The 16,123-nt window shown below is 46.9% G+C and overlaps 1 protein-coding gene across 7 annotated transcripts in view; it reads left to right on the top strand.

The window, feature by feature from the left end:
- The window catches only part of MTSS1 (MTSS I-BAR domain containing 1), a 189,826-nt gene that overhangs the window by 12,343 nt on the left and 161,360 nt on the right, over positions 1 to 16,123 (top strand). For all 7 annotated transcript variants that reach the window (XM_026454584.2, XM_026454585.2, XM_023224214.3 and 4 more), the window contains exon 2: positions 14,124 to 14,185. In XM_026454584.2, the coding sequence (XP_026310369.1) occupies positions 14,124 to 14,185 (62 nt within the window). The remainder of the gene's footprint in view (positions 1 to 14,123; positions 14,186 to 16,123) is intronic.

Genomic DNA, 16,123 nt, shown 5'->3' with positions numbered 1-16,123 from the left:
TATGTTCACACTCACAAAAGTGCGCACATTTTCAGCAAAGGGTCAGGGAGCCAACACTGTGTCAGAAACTTCTTTCTTCACTTAGTGGCCTGGTGCCCTTGCTTTTCCGTGTGTGTCGTTGTTAGCAGTGTCAGTGTTAATGGCTGTATGGTGTTGCACTGCTTTGTATGTCTCTAATTAATTCATTTGGTGAAAACATATTTGAGAAGTTACTAGTACCAGGTTCTGAGTGCTGGGAGATAGCAGCAAACACAATGGACACAAATCTCTGCCCTCCTGGAACTTCCATTCTAATGGAGTGAGATGCAGGTGAAGCAGACACACGGAATAAGTCAATTATCTTCTATAGTAGAAGGATTATATGCAGTGGGGAAAAAGCACTGTTGCTGTTTTTATTTTTTATTTTTATTTTTATATATGTTTTTTGAGATGGAGTCTTGCTCTGTCCCCCAGGCTGGAGTGTGCAGTGGTGCAATCTTGGCTCCCTGCAACCTCTGCCTCCCAGGTTCAATTCTTCTGCCTCAGCCTCCCGAGTAGCTAGGACTATAGGCATGCGCCACCACACCTGGCTAATTTTCTTTTGTATTTTTAGTGAAGATAGGGTTTCACCATGTTGGCCAGGCTGGTCTTGAACTCCTGATCTCAAGTAATCTGCCTGCCTTGGCCTCCCAAAGTGCTGGGATTACAGGCGTGAGCCACTGCGCCCAGCCTGTTGCTGTTTTTAAGTAGAGTGGTTAGGGAGGGCCTCGCAGAGAAGGTGACGTTAGAGCAACAACGTAAGAACTGTGAAGATGTGGGCAGGGGGTGGGGGCGGTGTTCAGGGAAAGGGAAGAGAGCATGCGCAGAAGCCCTGAGGTAGAAGCTAGTACCTCTCTCATGTGTGTTTAGGGTACGTCCAGTTTTTTTTTTTTTTTTTTTTTTTTTTTTTACTAATTATAGGTAACCCTACAACAAGTACATCCTTGTGACTAGACGTTGATTTACATCAGTGATTTCCCCTGAAGGACTTTTTATCCTTGGTCAAAATGTGTGTTTTTTTCAAGACTTTTGAAACCCATTACCCAAAGCCTACCAAAAAGCATGTGTCAGTTCCCAATTTCCATGTGTGAGGGCTCACCACCGTGGATTACATCTGAAGGAGCTAGATGTGGACGCTAGGACCTAGCTGACACCCCTGCTTCCAAAGGCACAAAGGGACATGTGGCATCTTATCTAGTGCCGTGTTTCTCAAATCTTGCTGTGTGTAATTTTTAGCAAGCAAAAGTGTCCCTGGAGAATGGGTTAAAATGCAGATTCCCTGGCTCCATCCCGAGAGACTTTTTGTTGATCTGGGGTGGAGCTTAGAATCTGCAGTGTTAGCAGACACTTCAGGTCATTCTCTGGTAGGTCTTGGTGGGATTGCTCCAGAAGTAGGTGGAAGTGGAGTGGCCCCTGGGCCACCTGAGCCACTGAGAGCTTCCTCTGCAGCTCCTGAAGTATGTAGGAAGCTATCTCCTGCCCGTGTGTCCCCACCCCTAACTCCACCACAGATGTACCTGGAATGTGATCAGGCAGACGAAATGAGTTCTGTGCCTAGACAGAGCATGATCTCGACTTCCTTTCATTTGCTAATTCTGTCTTTTGCAGGGAATGCTTCCTCTTTCCTTCATTTCTCTTTGCCCAGAAAATTCCCATTTATCCTTTGAGACCGAGGTGAGGCATTGCCTCGCTCTGGGAACCACACTGTCCAGCACTTTATATCTTGAGTATGCTGCCCTTGGGGCTTTGGGATCTGCAGTTCCACATCAGCTTTACTGACAGTCTGAGTTCCTCAACGCTTTGGTGTCTTTCTCTGTATGGCCTACCCTTCACTCAGTGCCTGTGCATAGTGGGTGCCCATTCGTGGCCCGGTCAGGGTGACTGGCATTGGACATTGAATCATGAAAGCGGAGTTGAATTCTACTTACTAGTCACCCTTCTAAGCACTTGTCTTTTTCCCTGTCATCTTATAATCACCATTTGAGGCAAGGACTGCCATCAGCATCCTTTGCAGATGAAGACAGGGCGGCACCAGATGATGAAGTCGCTTGCCCAGGGTCACCCAGTGAGCACATCTGAAGTTCGCAGGCTGACTCTGGAGTCATGCTCTTAACCACCATGCCACACAAGGCCTTTCAGGCTCTGGAATATGGCAAAACGCAGCGTCCTCTCTCCAGGCAAGAAAAATGACATTCAGTGGAAAGACATTTAAAAAAATGGCTATAGAAATGACAAACACAGTTATCACTGTGATACTGGTGGCCTCTGACTCTTTACTGGCCACCAGGGCATCGTTCCTAGTAGCCTGGGGTGGGAGTTGAGGTCACAGAGGAGGTGCTATCTGTCTCTGTTCCAAAGGGGAAATCTGCTTCATGGAAAATTGCAGAGCACACTAAGTGTGTACAGCACACCAAGGCCAGTGCCTGCCCCAGGGTGGATGTGACAAGTTCATCATGCTGCCCTTGGCTGGGGAGAGGTCTCAGTTTAAAAGGGAAGATGGACTAAAAAAAGTAAGGAAAAGAAAACAAATTCAACAACAACAAAAATAAAAAAAAGAAGAAGAAAAAGAGAAAAAACAAAAAAATAAAGGCAAAAAGAAAAGAAAGAGCAAAAAAAAAAGGGAATATGGAATGAATACAGAGGTGTGTGTGTATTTAGGGGAGCAAAACCTCAAACATGGTCCTCTCTAGGGTACAGGGTGTTTGCGTGTCTGTTCAGGGTATTGGAGAGATTGGCCCCAAGAGAAACTAATCCCTAAAATGCAGAAGCAGTTTTGGAGTTGGGTGGAGGCGGGTCAGAGCGGGCACTTCCAGGAAAAAGAAATGGGTGAGTGTAAATGGAGCAACGTGAAGTCATGTTTAGAAGGTCTAACGTTTCATAGGGTGTGCAAGCCTCTAGGTGTTTTGCCAGGTTCGATATCTAATGTGGACATTTATGGATAGGAATAAACACATGGAGCAATAGCTTTGGCCTCTACCTAGTATTGATTATATCCTACCTTAAAAAGTGGTTGTACTTGGGCCTTGAAGCCTGGCCCTGGTATTTCCTAGCTCTATTGGAGGATAGGAGGCCAAAGGTTAGAGGGTAGATATTTATTATTCTGGGGAGGATTAAAGGTATACAAATACTAGGTAAAAGCAGCCAGCCCCTGTATTAGGTGGTTAAATATTGAGTTCCCAGGTTTCCAGATGTGGAGAATCAGTCAGTCTTAGTTGAACCCATTATACAATTTTATTTTAAAAAGAACTGGGCAGGCTGGGAGTGTTGGCTCATGCTTGTAATCTTCTGGAGGCTGAGGCAGGTGGATCACTTGAGGTCAGGAGTTCAAGACCACCCTGTCCAACATGGTGGAACCCCATCTCTACTAAAAATACAAAATATTAGCTGAACATGATGGCACATTCCTGTAGTCCCAGCTACACAGAGGCTGGGGCAGGAGGATCACTTGAATCCAGGAGGCAGAGGTTGCAGTGAGCCAAGACAGCGCCACTGTACTCCAGCCTGGGCGATATAGCAAGACTCCATCTCAGAACATAAAAAATAAAATAAAATAAACAACTGTGCAAACTTAGGAGCAATTAATGCAGTTAACCGGACGTGAGGGCAGACCCTTCCTTGACCTTGGGCAAATTACTTAAGGTTTTCTGTGCCCGATTTTCCTATGGTTAGTTGGGAAGTGTTAAATGCCTGCTTTACCAGCCGCCCTTTCAGTGGTGTTGTGAAAGACCTCTGTACTCTCGAATACAGCATACATGGGAGGCGGTGCCTTCTGTGCCCATCATGACGTCAGTTTGGATTCCCACATGGCAGGTTTTCACCTTTGAAAACTTGGCCATACAAATGTCAGGTGGCTGGTGATGCAGGCAGTGACTTACCATAAACCTCTTCCTCTCTCTTTTGATGGGAGGAACTATCTGAAATAATAAAGGAAATGTCATGGCAGTAATGGCCATGGCTCTCACTTGTAATCTCAACATGTTGGGAGGCCAAGGCAGGCAGATTGCTTGAATCCAGGAGTTTGAGACCAGCCTGGGCAACATGGCGAAACCCATTTCTACTAAAAATACAAAAATTAGTCAGGTGTGGTAGTGTTTCCCTGTTGTCCCAGCTACTTGGGGGATGGAGGCAGGAGGACCGCTTGGACCTGGGAAGTCGAGGCTGCAGTGAGCTGATATTGTGCCACTGCACTCCAGCCTTGATGACAAAGTGAGACCCTGTCTCAAAACAAAAAACAGGCCAGCTTCAGTGGCTCATGCCTGTAATCCCAGCTCTTTGAGAGGCTGAGGTGGGCAGATCTTCTGAGGCCAGGAGTTCGAGACCAGCCTGGCCAACATAGCAAAGCCCTGTCTCTACTAAAAATACAAAAAATAGCCAGATGTGGTGGTGCATGCCTATAATCCCAGCTATTTGGGAGGGTGAGGCAGGAGAATCTCTTGAACCCCATAGTCGGAGGTTGCAGTGAGCCGATATCACACCACTGCACTTCCAGCCTGAGTGACAGAGCGAGACTGTCTCAAAACAAACAAACCGAAAATTGGGGAATGAGTTGAATTTAGGGGATGAAAAAGAAGAGGGATTCTGTTTTTCAAGAAATGTGGAGCATGGAACACATACATACATTTTATAGTGGTTAAAAAATAGAACCAACAGCCTAGCTGTGGTTGTAGAGCACCCTGAGGTAGTGACACCCTAAGGGGTGCCATTGACGTGGGGTGGCCATTGCTGTCCAATAGAACTTTCTGCAGTGATAGAGATGTTCTGTGTCTGTGCTGTCCAGTATGGTAGCCACTAGGCACTGCAGAGCACTTGAGGTATGGCTAGTGGGCTGAACAACTGAATTTTACATTTTATTTAATCATACTTTATTTTTACTTTTTATTTTTTTTGAGACGGAGTCTCGCTCTGTCACCCAGGCTGGAGTGCAGTGGCCTGATCTCAGCTCACTGCAAGCTCCGCCTCCCGGGTTTATGCCATTCTTCTGCCTCAGCCTCCCGAATAGCTGGGACTACAGGCGCCCGCCACCTCGCCCGGCTAGTTTTTTTGTATTTTTTAGTAGAAACGGGGTTTCACCGTGTTAGCCAAGATGGTCTCGATCTCCTGACCTCGTGATCTGCCCGTCTCGGCCTCCCAAAGTGCTGGGATTACCGGTGTGAGCCACCGTGCCCGGCCTAATCATACTTTAAATAACCTCATGTGGAGTTCCCCTGTTGGACAGCTCAGGATACAGAAAGGAATACTTGCTGGTGGAGAATTTAAGAAATAAAATGACTTGGAAGATACGGTTGACATATTTGTTTGGTTCTTTTTATTTTAAGTGGAGACACCCAGATGTCAGAAAACAGCTTGATATCCTTGATTTGTTTGGTTAGGGTGTTAATAGTTACAAGTGGAGAAGTTTGCGAGGGGAGATGGATGGACGGACGGAGGGAGCACCTTTTGTGGTTCAGTCTTCCTTTTCATAGGCATGTTTATTGCTCGTGTGCTTGGGCAAGTGGGTGAGGGTGGGCGGGCGAGGAAGCAACCATTGATTATCCCCAAGGCTGTCATCCGCTTGATGGACAGGGATAATTAGTGGATTAGGCAAGCCCCAATCAGAGAATAAAAGCCCAGGAATGGTATTTATCATGGATGGGCTTACCCAGTGCCTTTCATCTGAGGATCTTAGGAGCCCTTCATCTCACAGGATTGGGTGGGGAAGGGTGGTTTTGGGGACAAAGCGATGACAGGCATTCACGGGCCCTTTCTGTCATCCCACACGCCCACTTCTGGAAGCTGAGTGGATTCCTGCCTCATGCTTAAAGAAGCAGGGAGGCCAGAGCCGTTCCTGCATAGGTCAGAAGGTGCCAGCCTCCTCTGGAAGCTGCGTAAAGCAGCTTCAGGGTAACCTGAAGGCTGAGCTCATCCAGAGTATACCCAGTGGCAGAAGAGGAAGGATGCTGTTGGCTACGTTCCTCACACTCGCCCTGCTGAGGTCTCTGCAGACCTGGGAAGGGGTCATGGCGGCAGGGGTGGCTGTGGCAGCTGGAGATTTAAGAGCCCCTCCCAGATTGACTCTGTTGATCTCCTGGTAGAAGAAGATCAGTTTGTGTGTTCACAGAAAACCAAGATGGGATAAAATTATCCATAATCATACCACAGGTGCCAACAGCTGTGAACCTCTCCGTGCGTTTCTACCAGGCATTTTTCTACCTAAGACATTTCTCTTTGTTGTGTGTTTTGTGTTTTCTTTCTTTCTTTTTTTTTTTTTTTCCCTGAGACAGCCTCATTCTGTCGCCTAGGCTGGAGTGCAGTGGCGTGATCTCAGCTCATTGTAACCTCTGCCTCCTGGGCTTTAGCGATTTTCATGCCTTAGCCTCCTGAGTAACTGAGATTACAGACGTGTGCCACCATGCTGCACTAATATTTTGTATTTTTAGTAGAGATGGGGTTTTGCCATGTTCCCCAGGCTGGTCTCGAACTCCTGAGCTCGGGTGATCCATCTGCCTCAGCCTTCCAAAGTGCTAGGAGTACAGGAGTGAGGCACTGTGCCCAGCCTCGTGCTTTCTTTTTTATGTGGTAGGGGGTCCTGACCATTTCTAGGGTGACATTACAATCCCTCTGGGCCATCTGCAGTTGTAATCAGGTGCCATGTGTGCAGGGCACCCTTGTCCTCTTCTGCTCTACCTTGTCTGGGCTCCTGAAGGACCCACATATAAAGCGTGACCCAACCTGCTGTCTAAGCCGCTATTTGCAGCCTTGGGACTGGGCTGGGCTGGGCTGGGCTGGGCTGGGCTGGAGGAGGAGGCTGGCTTTGTTCATGTGGTTACTTGCACTTCCCAGAATCAGGGAACGCTTGGGCTGCAAAGTCAGATCTGGCATCCAATTGCAACCTGGAGCTCTCTGCTCCAACCTCTCTGCGCGTCAGTTTCTTCAGCTCTAAAATAACAGCAGCACCTGCCTGCCTGGGCTGCTGTGAGGATGCAGTGAGAATGCAGGTCAAGTTGGGCTTCTTAGAGAGTGGTCTGTGGACCAGGAGCAGCAGCACCTCTCAGGTTAAACGGCCCCGCCTCGACCAAGCAAATCAGAACCTGCCCGTCTGCAAGCTCCCCAGGTGATGGATTTGTAAATTACAGCTTGGGAAGGGCCAATAGATAAACCTGGCGCCTGGCAACTCTTTAGAAAGTGGTGATGCTTCATGATGATGGTGATGACAGTGATGCTTGTCAAGGTGAACAGAGATACTTGGGAAGTTACCTGGCTGGTCATATACCCCACGGCTTGATTTCTCAGCCAGATCCACTGGTGAACCAGCCTCTGTCTAGCACCTTTTGGGCAGAACAAAGGCCTTTGAGCTGGAACCCCACTCTCTAGAGCCTCTGCCCTTCTGGTTCCTACTTGACTCTCCCCTGAACTGAACTCCTCCTCCTCACGTGAGTCCTCCCTAGCTCTGTGGCTCCTCCAAGTTGTCCTTTCTCTGGCAGCCACAGTGCCCAGTCCCTCTCTGTTCCTTGTGTGGCCATGTGGTGTCGAATTTCCTCAGCTGTCCCTGTGGGGCTGGGCTGGGAGAGGCAGTTGCTGCATTATTTATGGAGCACCGGTCACCAGCCGTGCCGATGAGTTACACACAGTTATTCTCTGCACCGTGTGTGGGATGCCGTCCTGGGCCTCTGTTTAATACAAAACAAAACGAAGCCAAACAACCATAAGCCAGAATGGCTGTTGGCCGACTGCTGTGCCTTGCTTGTGTCAGGCAATGGTCCTGGCTCTAGGGAAAGTGGAGGAAGAGGAGGAAGATGAGGAGAGGCACTCGGGGGTGTCTCCCAAGCTCCACTTTGAGGGTGGGGTGGGGAGGCCAACTTGTGGATTTGTTTAGGTGGCCACCAAACTCCTCAGGTGAAGGACATTTAGGAGGCCTTTTTTCCTAAAAACTAAGAAAGTGACTTCATTATTTTCCTCTTTCCCCCAGGAACCACAGTGATGCCAGGTATGTGACCATTAGCCAGGTTCTCCCATCACCTGGCTGGTCTGGAATTTATGTCACTCACTGAATGAAGGCCACCCTGGTCTTCCTTGGCTGTGCCAAGACCCCACCCTGGGTCTTGTCCTGGAAGGCTACCCTTGCCCACCTCGGCCACTTTGCCCAGGTTCTGCCTGGAGGAGTGGCCAGCATAAATGTGCCACTCCAGTGTCCCTTGGAGAGAGCTGGTCGGTGTCCCCTGCCTCCTTTTGTGTCAGCTGCACCCCCTACCAGAAGTACTTTTCCTTCCTCCCTTCATTTCTCTGTCCTTGTCCCACAGTCCAGAGGGGAAGCCCTTAGGCTCATAGACAGCAAACTGTATGATGTGATGAGTTGGGGAGTAGGCACAGCTAACCCAGAGGGTAGGTGGGAAGGGGGTGTGTCAGAGAATGTTCCAGAAGAGGTGTCACAGCTGGGTAGTGATGGCTGAATAGGAGTTTTCAAGATTGCTGAATCCCCCTGGAGGTTTGAAGAGAAGCAGCCACAGGGTGTGGTGTGTGTGGGGAGTGTGGGTGAGATCATGCAATCAGGGAAGCCCCATCTCTCACCCAAGGAAGTGAGACTGCCATGCAGTTTGATGGAGGGAGTCCTCTTTATACGCTTGTAAACAAACTGGCTTTCTCTTCCGTCTCTTTAATAGGGGCTTTTTCCTTTCTTAGAACCCAGCATAATCTGAGTTGTATTTTCAACCAACGCACTGCCAAGGGTTCCAGAAACTCCCTGCTCTCCTCTCTGAAGAAATTCAGGGGGCTCCTGAAGGAGGAGCATCGTCTCGTTTTGCCTCGTGACTTTGGACTTGGCAGAAGCCGGGGTGCAGTGGGAGTTTTGTTTTCTTTGATTTGGGTCTGTCTGGATCGTTGTGAAGCCTTTGTGTGTTCTCGGGTGAAATCCACAGTGGGGTCTGTGTTGAATCATTTTCACGGCTCTGGGAATGCATTCCGAGGAATTTCCTCAAATGTGGACAGAGCTCAGCCAGCAACCTCAGGAATGAACTTTCTGGGGACTTCTTGGTCGGTGGATGCAGATGCAAAAACCAAGGACAGTTGGGGAATTGCTTCCTGAAAGGCTGTAAGAGCTTCCAGTGTCTCGGGTTGCGGGTTTCTTTGGAAAGTTGAGTATGGTCTCCTTTGTGTAGTCTTGCTGTCCAAAAGGCAGGACTTTTTCTCTGCTGCCTTTCAATCTTTCTACAGTTACCTCCTTCCTCCTTTCTTACTTCCACTGAGCTTGAATTATTATAGTAAAACTGCTCTCAGGTGGGTAGAAACTTCTTTTTTCCTTGAAAGAAACTTGCAAAAATATCTGGAACAACCCAACATCACCTTGCCTTTACATGTTAATAACATTTACTCACTTTTTTTTTTTTTCATTTTTCCACAAGGAGGTTTTTGTCTTCCGTTCTTAGAAGTTGATTTTTTTCTTTTTTTAGAATCTATTAAATTATATATTGCCTAAAACAGGTGGGCCTGACTTTCTTTGATAGACTGTCAGGTATCATTAAGTCAGGAACAAGCTGCTTTGGGCAACCTTCTGGCTGGGTGGGTGTTCGTAGGCGGGGAGCTGTTAGCTGTACCCCTCGAGTAGAAAGGTGACCCCTCCTTTTGTTGCTAATTTGGTAAAGACTGAAGTGATGCTCCGAGTGGGGGCAGATAAGAAGTTTCTTCAGTGGTTTGAGTAGTCGTCTTTTTCAGGCACACTCACCTCGGGGTTGAGTACTCCACCCTGCCATTTGCTTAGCAGCAGCAGAGAAATCGTCTGGCACTGAACACCCACCTGCCCTTGCCTTGGTCTGTTTCTGCCTAACTATAGTTCACTAATAGGGAGGTGCAGACGCTTCCCACATTGGCTGGTTCTACCCCGAGGACTCAGAAAGGGGGGTTCCAGTCTGGATGGACAGTCTGGCTTAGAGAGACTTTATGGTTTGTCCCCCTCACATCCTAAAGGAGATTACTCAGAGCCTATGGCCGCTTGGATCCCTCATATCAAATGTTTGTTGAGCACTTCCGCCGTGCTAGGCACTGCACTGAACACTTTCTGTATATGACTTCATCCGTTCCTCATCCCAGCCCTGTGAAGACGTGACTTAAACCCACGCAGAGGTCAAATGACTTGCCCAGTGTCGCATAGCAAATGGGAGAGCTGAAGTTCAATCCAAAAGATTGGGCTTCTGTACTTGCATTCTTTATTCATCTCCTTCGTTCTTTCGGTGTTCAGTAATTGGTGGTGTTGGTAATGGTGATGGAATTACTGGTTTTGGTTATCATCATTTTAAGGGAATGATCCCTGAGAGGTGAAATGATTTCCCCTAGTCCATGACTGGCAGGGCTGTGACTAGACCTCAGGACCCAGTGCTCCCCGCCCAGGCCACTGGCCAGTTCTGCATGTTCTCAATGAACATGCCTCACCTTTTCCTTTGACTTTTTTAGTTTGAGACAGGGTCTTGCTCTGTTGCCCAGGCTGGAGTGCGGTTGCACAATCACAGCTCACTGCATCCTCGATCTTCCAGGCTTAAGCAATTTTCCCACCTCAGTGTCCTTAGTAGCTGGGACCACAGGCATGCGCCACAGCACCCAGCTAGGTTTCTTTTTTTCTGTTGAGATGGAGTCTCTCTCTTTTGCCCAGGCCAGAGTGCAATGGTGTGATCTCGGCTCACTGCAACCTCCGCTTCCTGGGTTCAAGCAGTTCTCTACCTCAGCCTCCCGAATAACTGAGATTACAGGTGCCTGCTATCATGCCCAGCTAATTTTTGTATTTTTAGTAGAGATGGGTTTCACCATCTTGGCCAGGCTGGTCTTGAACTCCTGACCTCCTGATCCACTTGCCTCAGCCTCCCAGAATGCTGGGATTACAGGCGTGAGCCATTGTGACTGGCCTGGGTTTTTTTTTTTTTTTTTTTTTTTTTAGAGATGGGGTTTCACCATGTTGTCCAGGCTGGTCTCGAACTCCTGGGCTCAAGTGATCCTCCTGCCTCGGCTTCCCAAAGTGCTAGGATTACAGGTGTGAGCCACTGCCCCAGCCCACGTTTTTCTTAAGAAATACTTTGATCATCTTAATAATATTTCTCCAGGGCTCCCTGAATGGGAGTGGTTGGTGTTTGAGAGAGGAAGGTCTGGCTCTCTGGTCCTTCTTCCTTGTGTAGCTGAGAGATGGTGGCACCTTTGCCTAGAAGTAGGTGAGCAGCGTTTCTGAATGTGCTCAGATTTCTCTGAAAGCTTTTCGTCATGTCTTGTGGCTCAGAAAGAGAAGGAATGGTCAGATGAAGCTGCTATTGGTTGCTTGAACCTTTGTGTTCTTAGAGGTGCCAACTGCTGTCCCTCTGGACAGAGATCTCCAGTGGCCATCCTGAGGACTCTGATCTTGGCCCTTATCTCTTTAATTGGATCTAGGTGTACAAAGGGTGTTCTTATCTGGACTGGATTAAAAAAATGATATGTATGTTGGGTGTCATAATTGGAGTTTCCACTATGTCTTGATGGGCCTTCAATGATAGCCTGAGCTCTCTCACAAGTTTTCATTTGACATAAGTTAATGTACAGTTTTACTTTTGAGTGGAAGTAACCCCCAGGGCACACACTAGGGATGGAGGCTATGTCGGTGGTGGGGCGGGGACAAGACCCTCACACAGGTGTTGGTTGACAGTAGCTCAGGTGTAGCTGCCAAAGGGCCTCTGCCAGGAGCCAGCCAGCCAGGATTCTTGCCCAGCTGTAACCTAGTTTTCCGTAGGGGCGAACTGCCACTTAGAGGAATAAATCCAGAAACCTGCACTTGGGCCAAGCAGGTCTCAAATGCATGAAGGCAGAACTGATGGATGTGATCTAGCAGCATGTGTGAAACAGACTTTAGAGTTTGGGTGGATTGTAAATTCATGGTGCTGTTGTTGCCAGAACCTCTAATTTGATCTGAAGTTTTAAAAAATGTAGTGACTTTATTATTTTCATTAAAATGATACATGACCCTTATAAAGAAAACTCACAAGACTCTAGCCATAAAGGAAAGTACAAAGGAGAAAGCAACACATTGGTCCAGACTTTAACTCCCAGAAGTAACCTGTTTTAATATTTTGTAGACAATTTTCCAGATATCTCTATGTACATTTTCAGACAGAATTGACAGCTAGAGAAGTATATAAATAGGCAATTCTATAACAAGGTGTTCCTGGTTATAATGAGTGCTATGCATGATCTTTTGAAAAAGCATACTTAGTTGTACTTATTTAGCAGAAGAAAATGAAACTGAAGTGAAGTAATACTGTAATTGGTCCTTCACCACTTTCTTTAAATTGATTTCTCAGATGTGCCTTAAAGCAGTGGTTCTTGACTGGGTGTGATTTTGTCCCCTAGGGGCCATCTGGCAATGTCTCATTTTTGGTTGTCCCAAATAGGGGGTGGGGGAACACCGGCATCTAGTCAATCAATGGAAGATAGGGATACTGCTAAACATCTTAAATGTGCAGGACAGCCCCCAAGACAAAGAATTTTCTGGCCCCAAATGTCCTTAGTGTTGAGGCTGAGAACCTGCTCTAAGGGTAAGAAAAAATGATGATTAATACCATTAGGAAGGTAAAACTGTTATGTTTTAGCTGGGTTGCAGTTTTAGACAGTTTTGATTGGGCTTCTGTAATGAAAGATGAGTTGAGTAACCTCATTCTAATTTCTTCCTCCTTTCCTTAACAAGGAAACCAAGAGGTGGCATATATTGTTTTTACCTTGTCAAGGTTCATAACATTTACACTCTATTCTGCAAACATCATCCCCAGTTGTTTAGTCTTAGTTTTGTTTTATTTTATTTTATATTTTATTTTGTTTTGTTTTGTTTTGTTTTGTTTTTTGAGACAGAGTCTTGCTCTATTGCCCAGGCTGGAGTGCAGTGGTGTGATCTCAGCTCACCGTAACCTCTGTCTCCTAGGCTCAAGTGATTCTCATGCCTCAGCCTCCTGAGTAGCTGGGACTACAGGCATGCGCTGCCATGCCTGGCTAATTTTTGTATTTTTGGTAGAGACTGGGTTTCACCACGTTGGCCAGGCTGATCTCGATCTCCTGGCCTTAAGTGGTTCACCCACCTTGGCCTCCTAAAGTGTTGGAATTACAGCTGTAAGCCACGGCGCCCGGCCCTCAGCTCTGTACTTAAATGATCAGTGCCACATACCACTTCTCAGCCCATTGTTTCACCTTTTCTGGGTTGATTTTGAGTCACCTCTTGGTTGGTGGGCTGTTTGATCTTGATATAAATTTAACATGTGTAGGAAGGGAGATGTCGGTCCCCGCTCTGCTTTGCCCTGTCGGACTTGCACCTGCGGATTTGAGTTTGTGTCTGTGCACCATACTTAGAGGAAGAGTAGAGAGACACGATGAGTGTCTCTGGGATGCTGTCGGGGTGTGAAGCAGGGTCCCGGGGAGTAATGGGGTTGGATGTGAAACTGAATTTTGAAAAGACTTCATGTGGAAGCAGGATTATTGATCTTAACTGAGGGCGCCCAGAAGGTTACAGCTAGAACTGCATGAACATCAAGGACAGGGTGGCTGATAATGGGCTACCCTGGGAAGGTGATGAGTTCCCTGTTAGCTGAAGTGTGTTGGGAACCACCTGTTGCTATGCTGTCCCTAGGTGTTGGGCTTAAGCCATCAGCTGAGCTGCTGCATTAGGTAACTTTACAACCTTGAGATTCTGATAGTCTAATTAATGCTTTCTGTAACCACCTGTCCTGGGGAAGTGCCATAATCACTCCGGTTCCCTCGCTTGTGCTGTTTGGGGCAAGGGGGAGAACAGCCAGGGCCGTGTTGCATGAGCAGGTGGTTCAGGGTGTAGCCTTACATGTTCTGTACACCTTAAATTTGGATCCACCATCTAACAACTCAAAAGTGTATATGTGAGGTTCTGCCAAACTAGTTCAGTTGATGTTTGTAGTATTTACAAGATTACAGGAACTGAGCACATTCTAAACTGATTCCTGAGCCAATACATGTATATAGAATCCAGGAAACATATCGCAGACCTGCAAAGGAAGAGAACATACACAGATTGTTCCCTGCATGATTGGAATTGGGTGTTCTGTTAATGTAGTAATCAGATGTCTGTCGCAGTGTGACTTACTGATGTCTTTGATTTGTCGCAGGGGAGCTATCCAGTTTGGGAAGATTTCATAAACAAAGCAGGAAAGCTGCAGTCCCAGCTTCGGTAAGTAGAAGCATGTGTTCTACAGGAAAAGGGCAACATCCTCAGACAAGGATGGAGTGGGACAGACCAAAATACAGATTGATTAGAGTTGATTCAGGAAGTGCTACAGATAGGGAAGCATGTGGTGGGTTCTGATTAGAGCATGATCACATGTAGCCATATATCCTGGGCCCTGATTCCCATATGTAAAATGGGACTCATTCATGTCTGCTTTGCCTCCTTTCTTAGGAATTTTGAGAGTCAAATGAGGTAGGTACTGTATGTAAGGTAGCAACAGGTAACATTTCTGTGTTGCTCGCTATGTGCCAGGCATTTGTTAACTTGTTTAAATCTCATAACCCCATGAGGTACATGCTATTATTATCCCCATTTTACTGATGAGGAAACTGAGGCACAGGAAAGTTAAATAACTTATCCATAGTGACATCACTAGTAAATGGCGGAGCAAGGATTTGGCTCTGTGGCTTGAGTCCATGTTCTCCTCCATTCTGCTTACTGCCTCTCCACATAGAATTTAAAACCTTTGTTGGTTTTTTTTAACTCCACATTAGAGTTTAAAATTGGTGCGGTGGCTCATGCCTGTAATCCCAGCACTTTGGGAGACTGAGGTAGGCGGGTCACAAGGTCAGGAGTTCGAGACCAGACTGGCCAACATGGCAAAACCCCGTCTCTACTAAAAATACAAAAATTAGCTGGGCATGGTGACGGGTGCCTGTAATCCTAGCTACTTGGGAGGCTGAGGCAGGAGAATCGCTTGAACCTGGGAGGCGGAGGTTGCAGTGAACTGAGATCATGCCATTGCACTGCAGCCTGGGCGACAAGAGCAAGACTCCGTCTAAAATAAAATAAAATAACAAAATAAAATAAAGCCTTGTGTTGACTATTGTATAATTCCATTTACATGAAATATCTATCAAAAGCATATCTATAGAGTGATGTCAATCAGCGGTTGCCTGCGGATAGGGTGAAGAAGGAGAGTGACAAGTGGGTAAGATGGATCTTTTGGGTTGGTGGAAATGTTCTATAATTGGATTGTGGTAATGGTTGTACAACTCCAAATTTACTAAAAATCATTGACTCATAAAAGGGTGTATTTTATGGTATGTAAATTATGCCTCTGTAAAGCTGCCTAAACAAGATCCAGTACTGAGCTCTAAGGAGCTGTGATCGCCTAGTCTCGTGCTTGTTCATATATCATGTGATATGAAATAGAAAGTATGTCGGCATCTTCTTGTTAAAGCTCTACCCTTTTAAATCATTGTGGTGAAGGGATGCAGTTACACTTAGTGGGTGCTTCATGAAGGATAGGACATTTTAAAAAGGAATTATTTTGATGGTCCTGGTTCACGGCATTTAGGGGATGACACTGGCTGGTTTGGATGGAGGAAGATGTTCAGAGAACAGGGCAGGCATGGGTTTTCCAGGATAAATAGCCATGTGGACGACAGAGAGGTGGGAGAGGGGTGATGTGGTGCTCTCGGGCCTTTGCCTGTGGACACCAGGGGCCACTGCCCAGAGTGTTAGCCGTAGGACTGGAGGGTCCATGGCGCCCTATAGACTAAAGAACTTGGGAAGAGTGGGTCTTTTTTCTTTCATTCCTTCAGTTTTGTTTGGGGCCTGGGATTTCCATCCATGAACTGGAGCCTCAGATGGACAGTGAACTTGGAACACCGCACCTTCCCCAGTTGTCAAGTCCTGTACTTAAGCCCTGCTTAAGCTCTTGTAATTACTACCCTGGGAGGTAGTAATTACTTACAGGAGGTAGTCCTGTACTTAACCCCTGCTCAGGATTCAGGGCTCCTCACCTGAGTCCTTCACCAGCCTCACCTTATTTAGCTGTATCTACTCCCACCTCCATGTCTGCCATGATTACCATTTATTTTAGGTAACTTCATCTCCATCCTGTGGGAGGTCTCCTCCTGTAGTAGTACAGTAAAA

The sequence above is a fragment of the Piliocolobus tephrosceles genome, chromosome 7 (genome assembly GCF_002776525.5).
Source record: "Piliocolobus tephrosceles isolate RC106 chromosome 7, ASM277652v3, whole genome shotgun sequence".
Lineage (NCBI taxonomy): Eukaryota > Metazoa > Chordata > Mammalia > Primates > Cercopithecidae > Piliocolobus > Piliocolobus tephrosceles.
The sequence above is the reverse complement of the archived record's forward strand: the minus strand, read 5'-3'. Positions and strand labels throughout refer to the sequence as shown.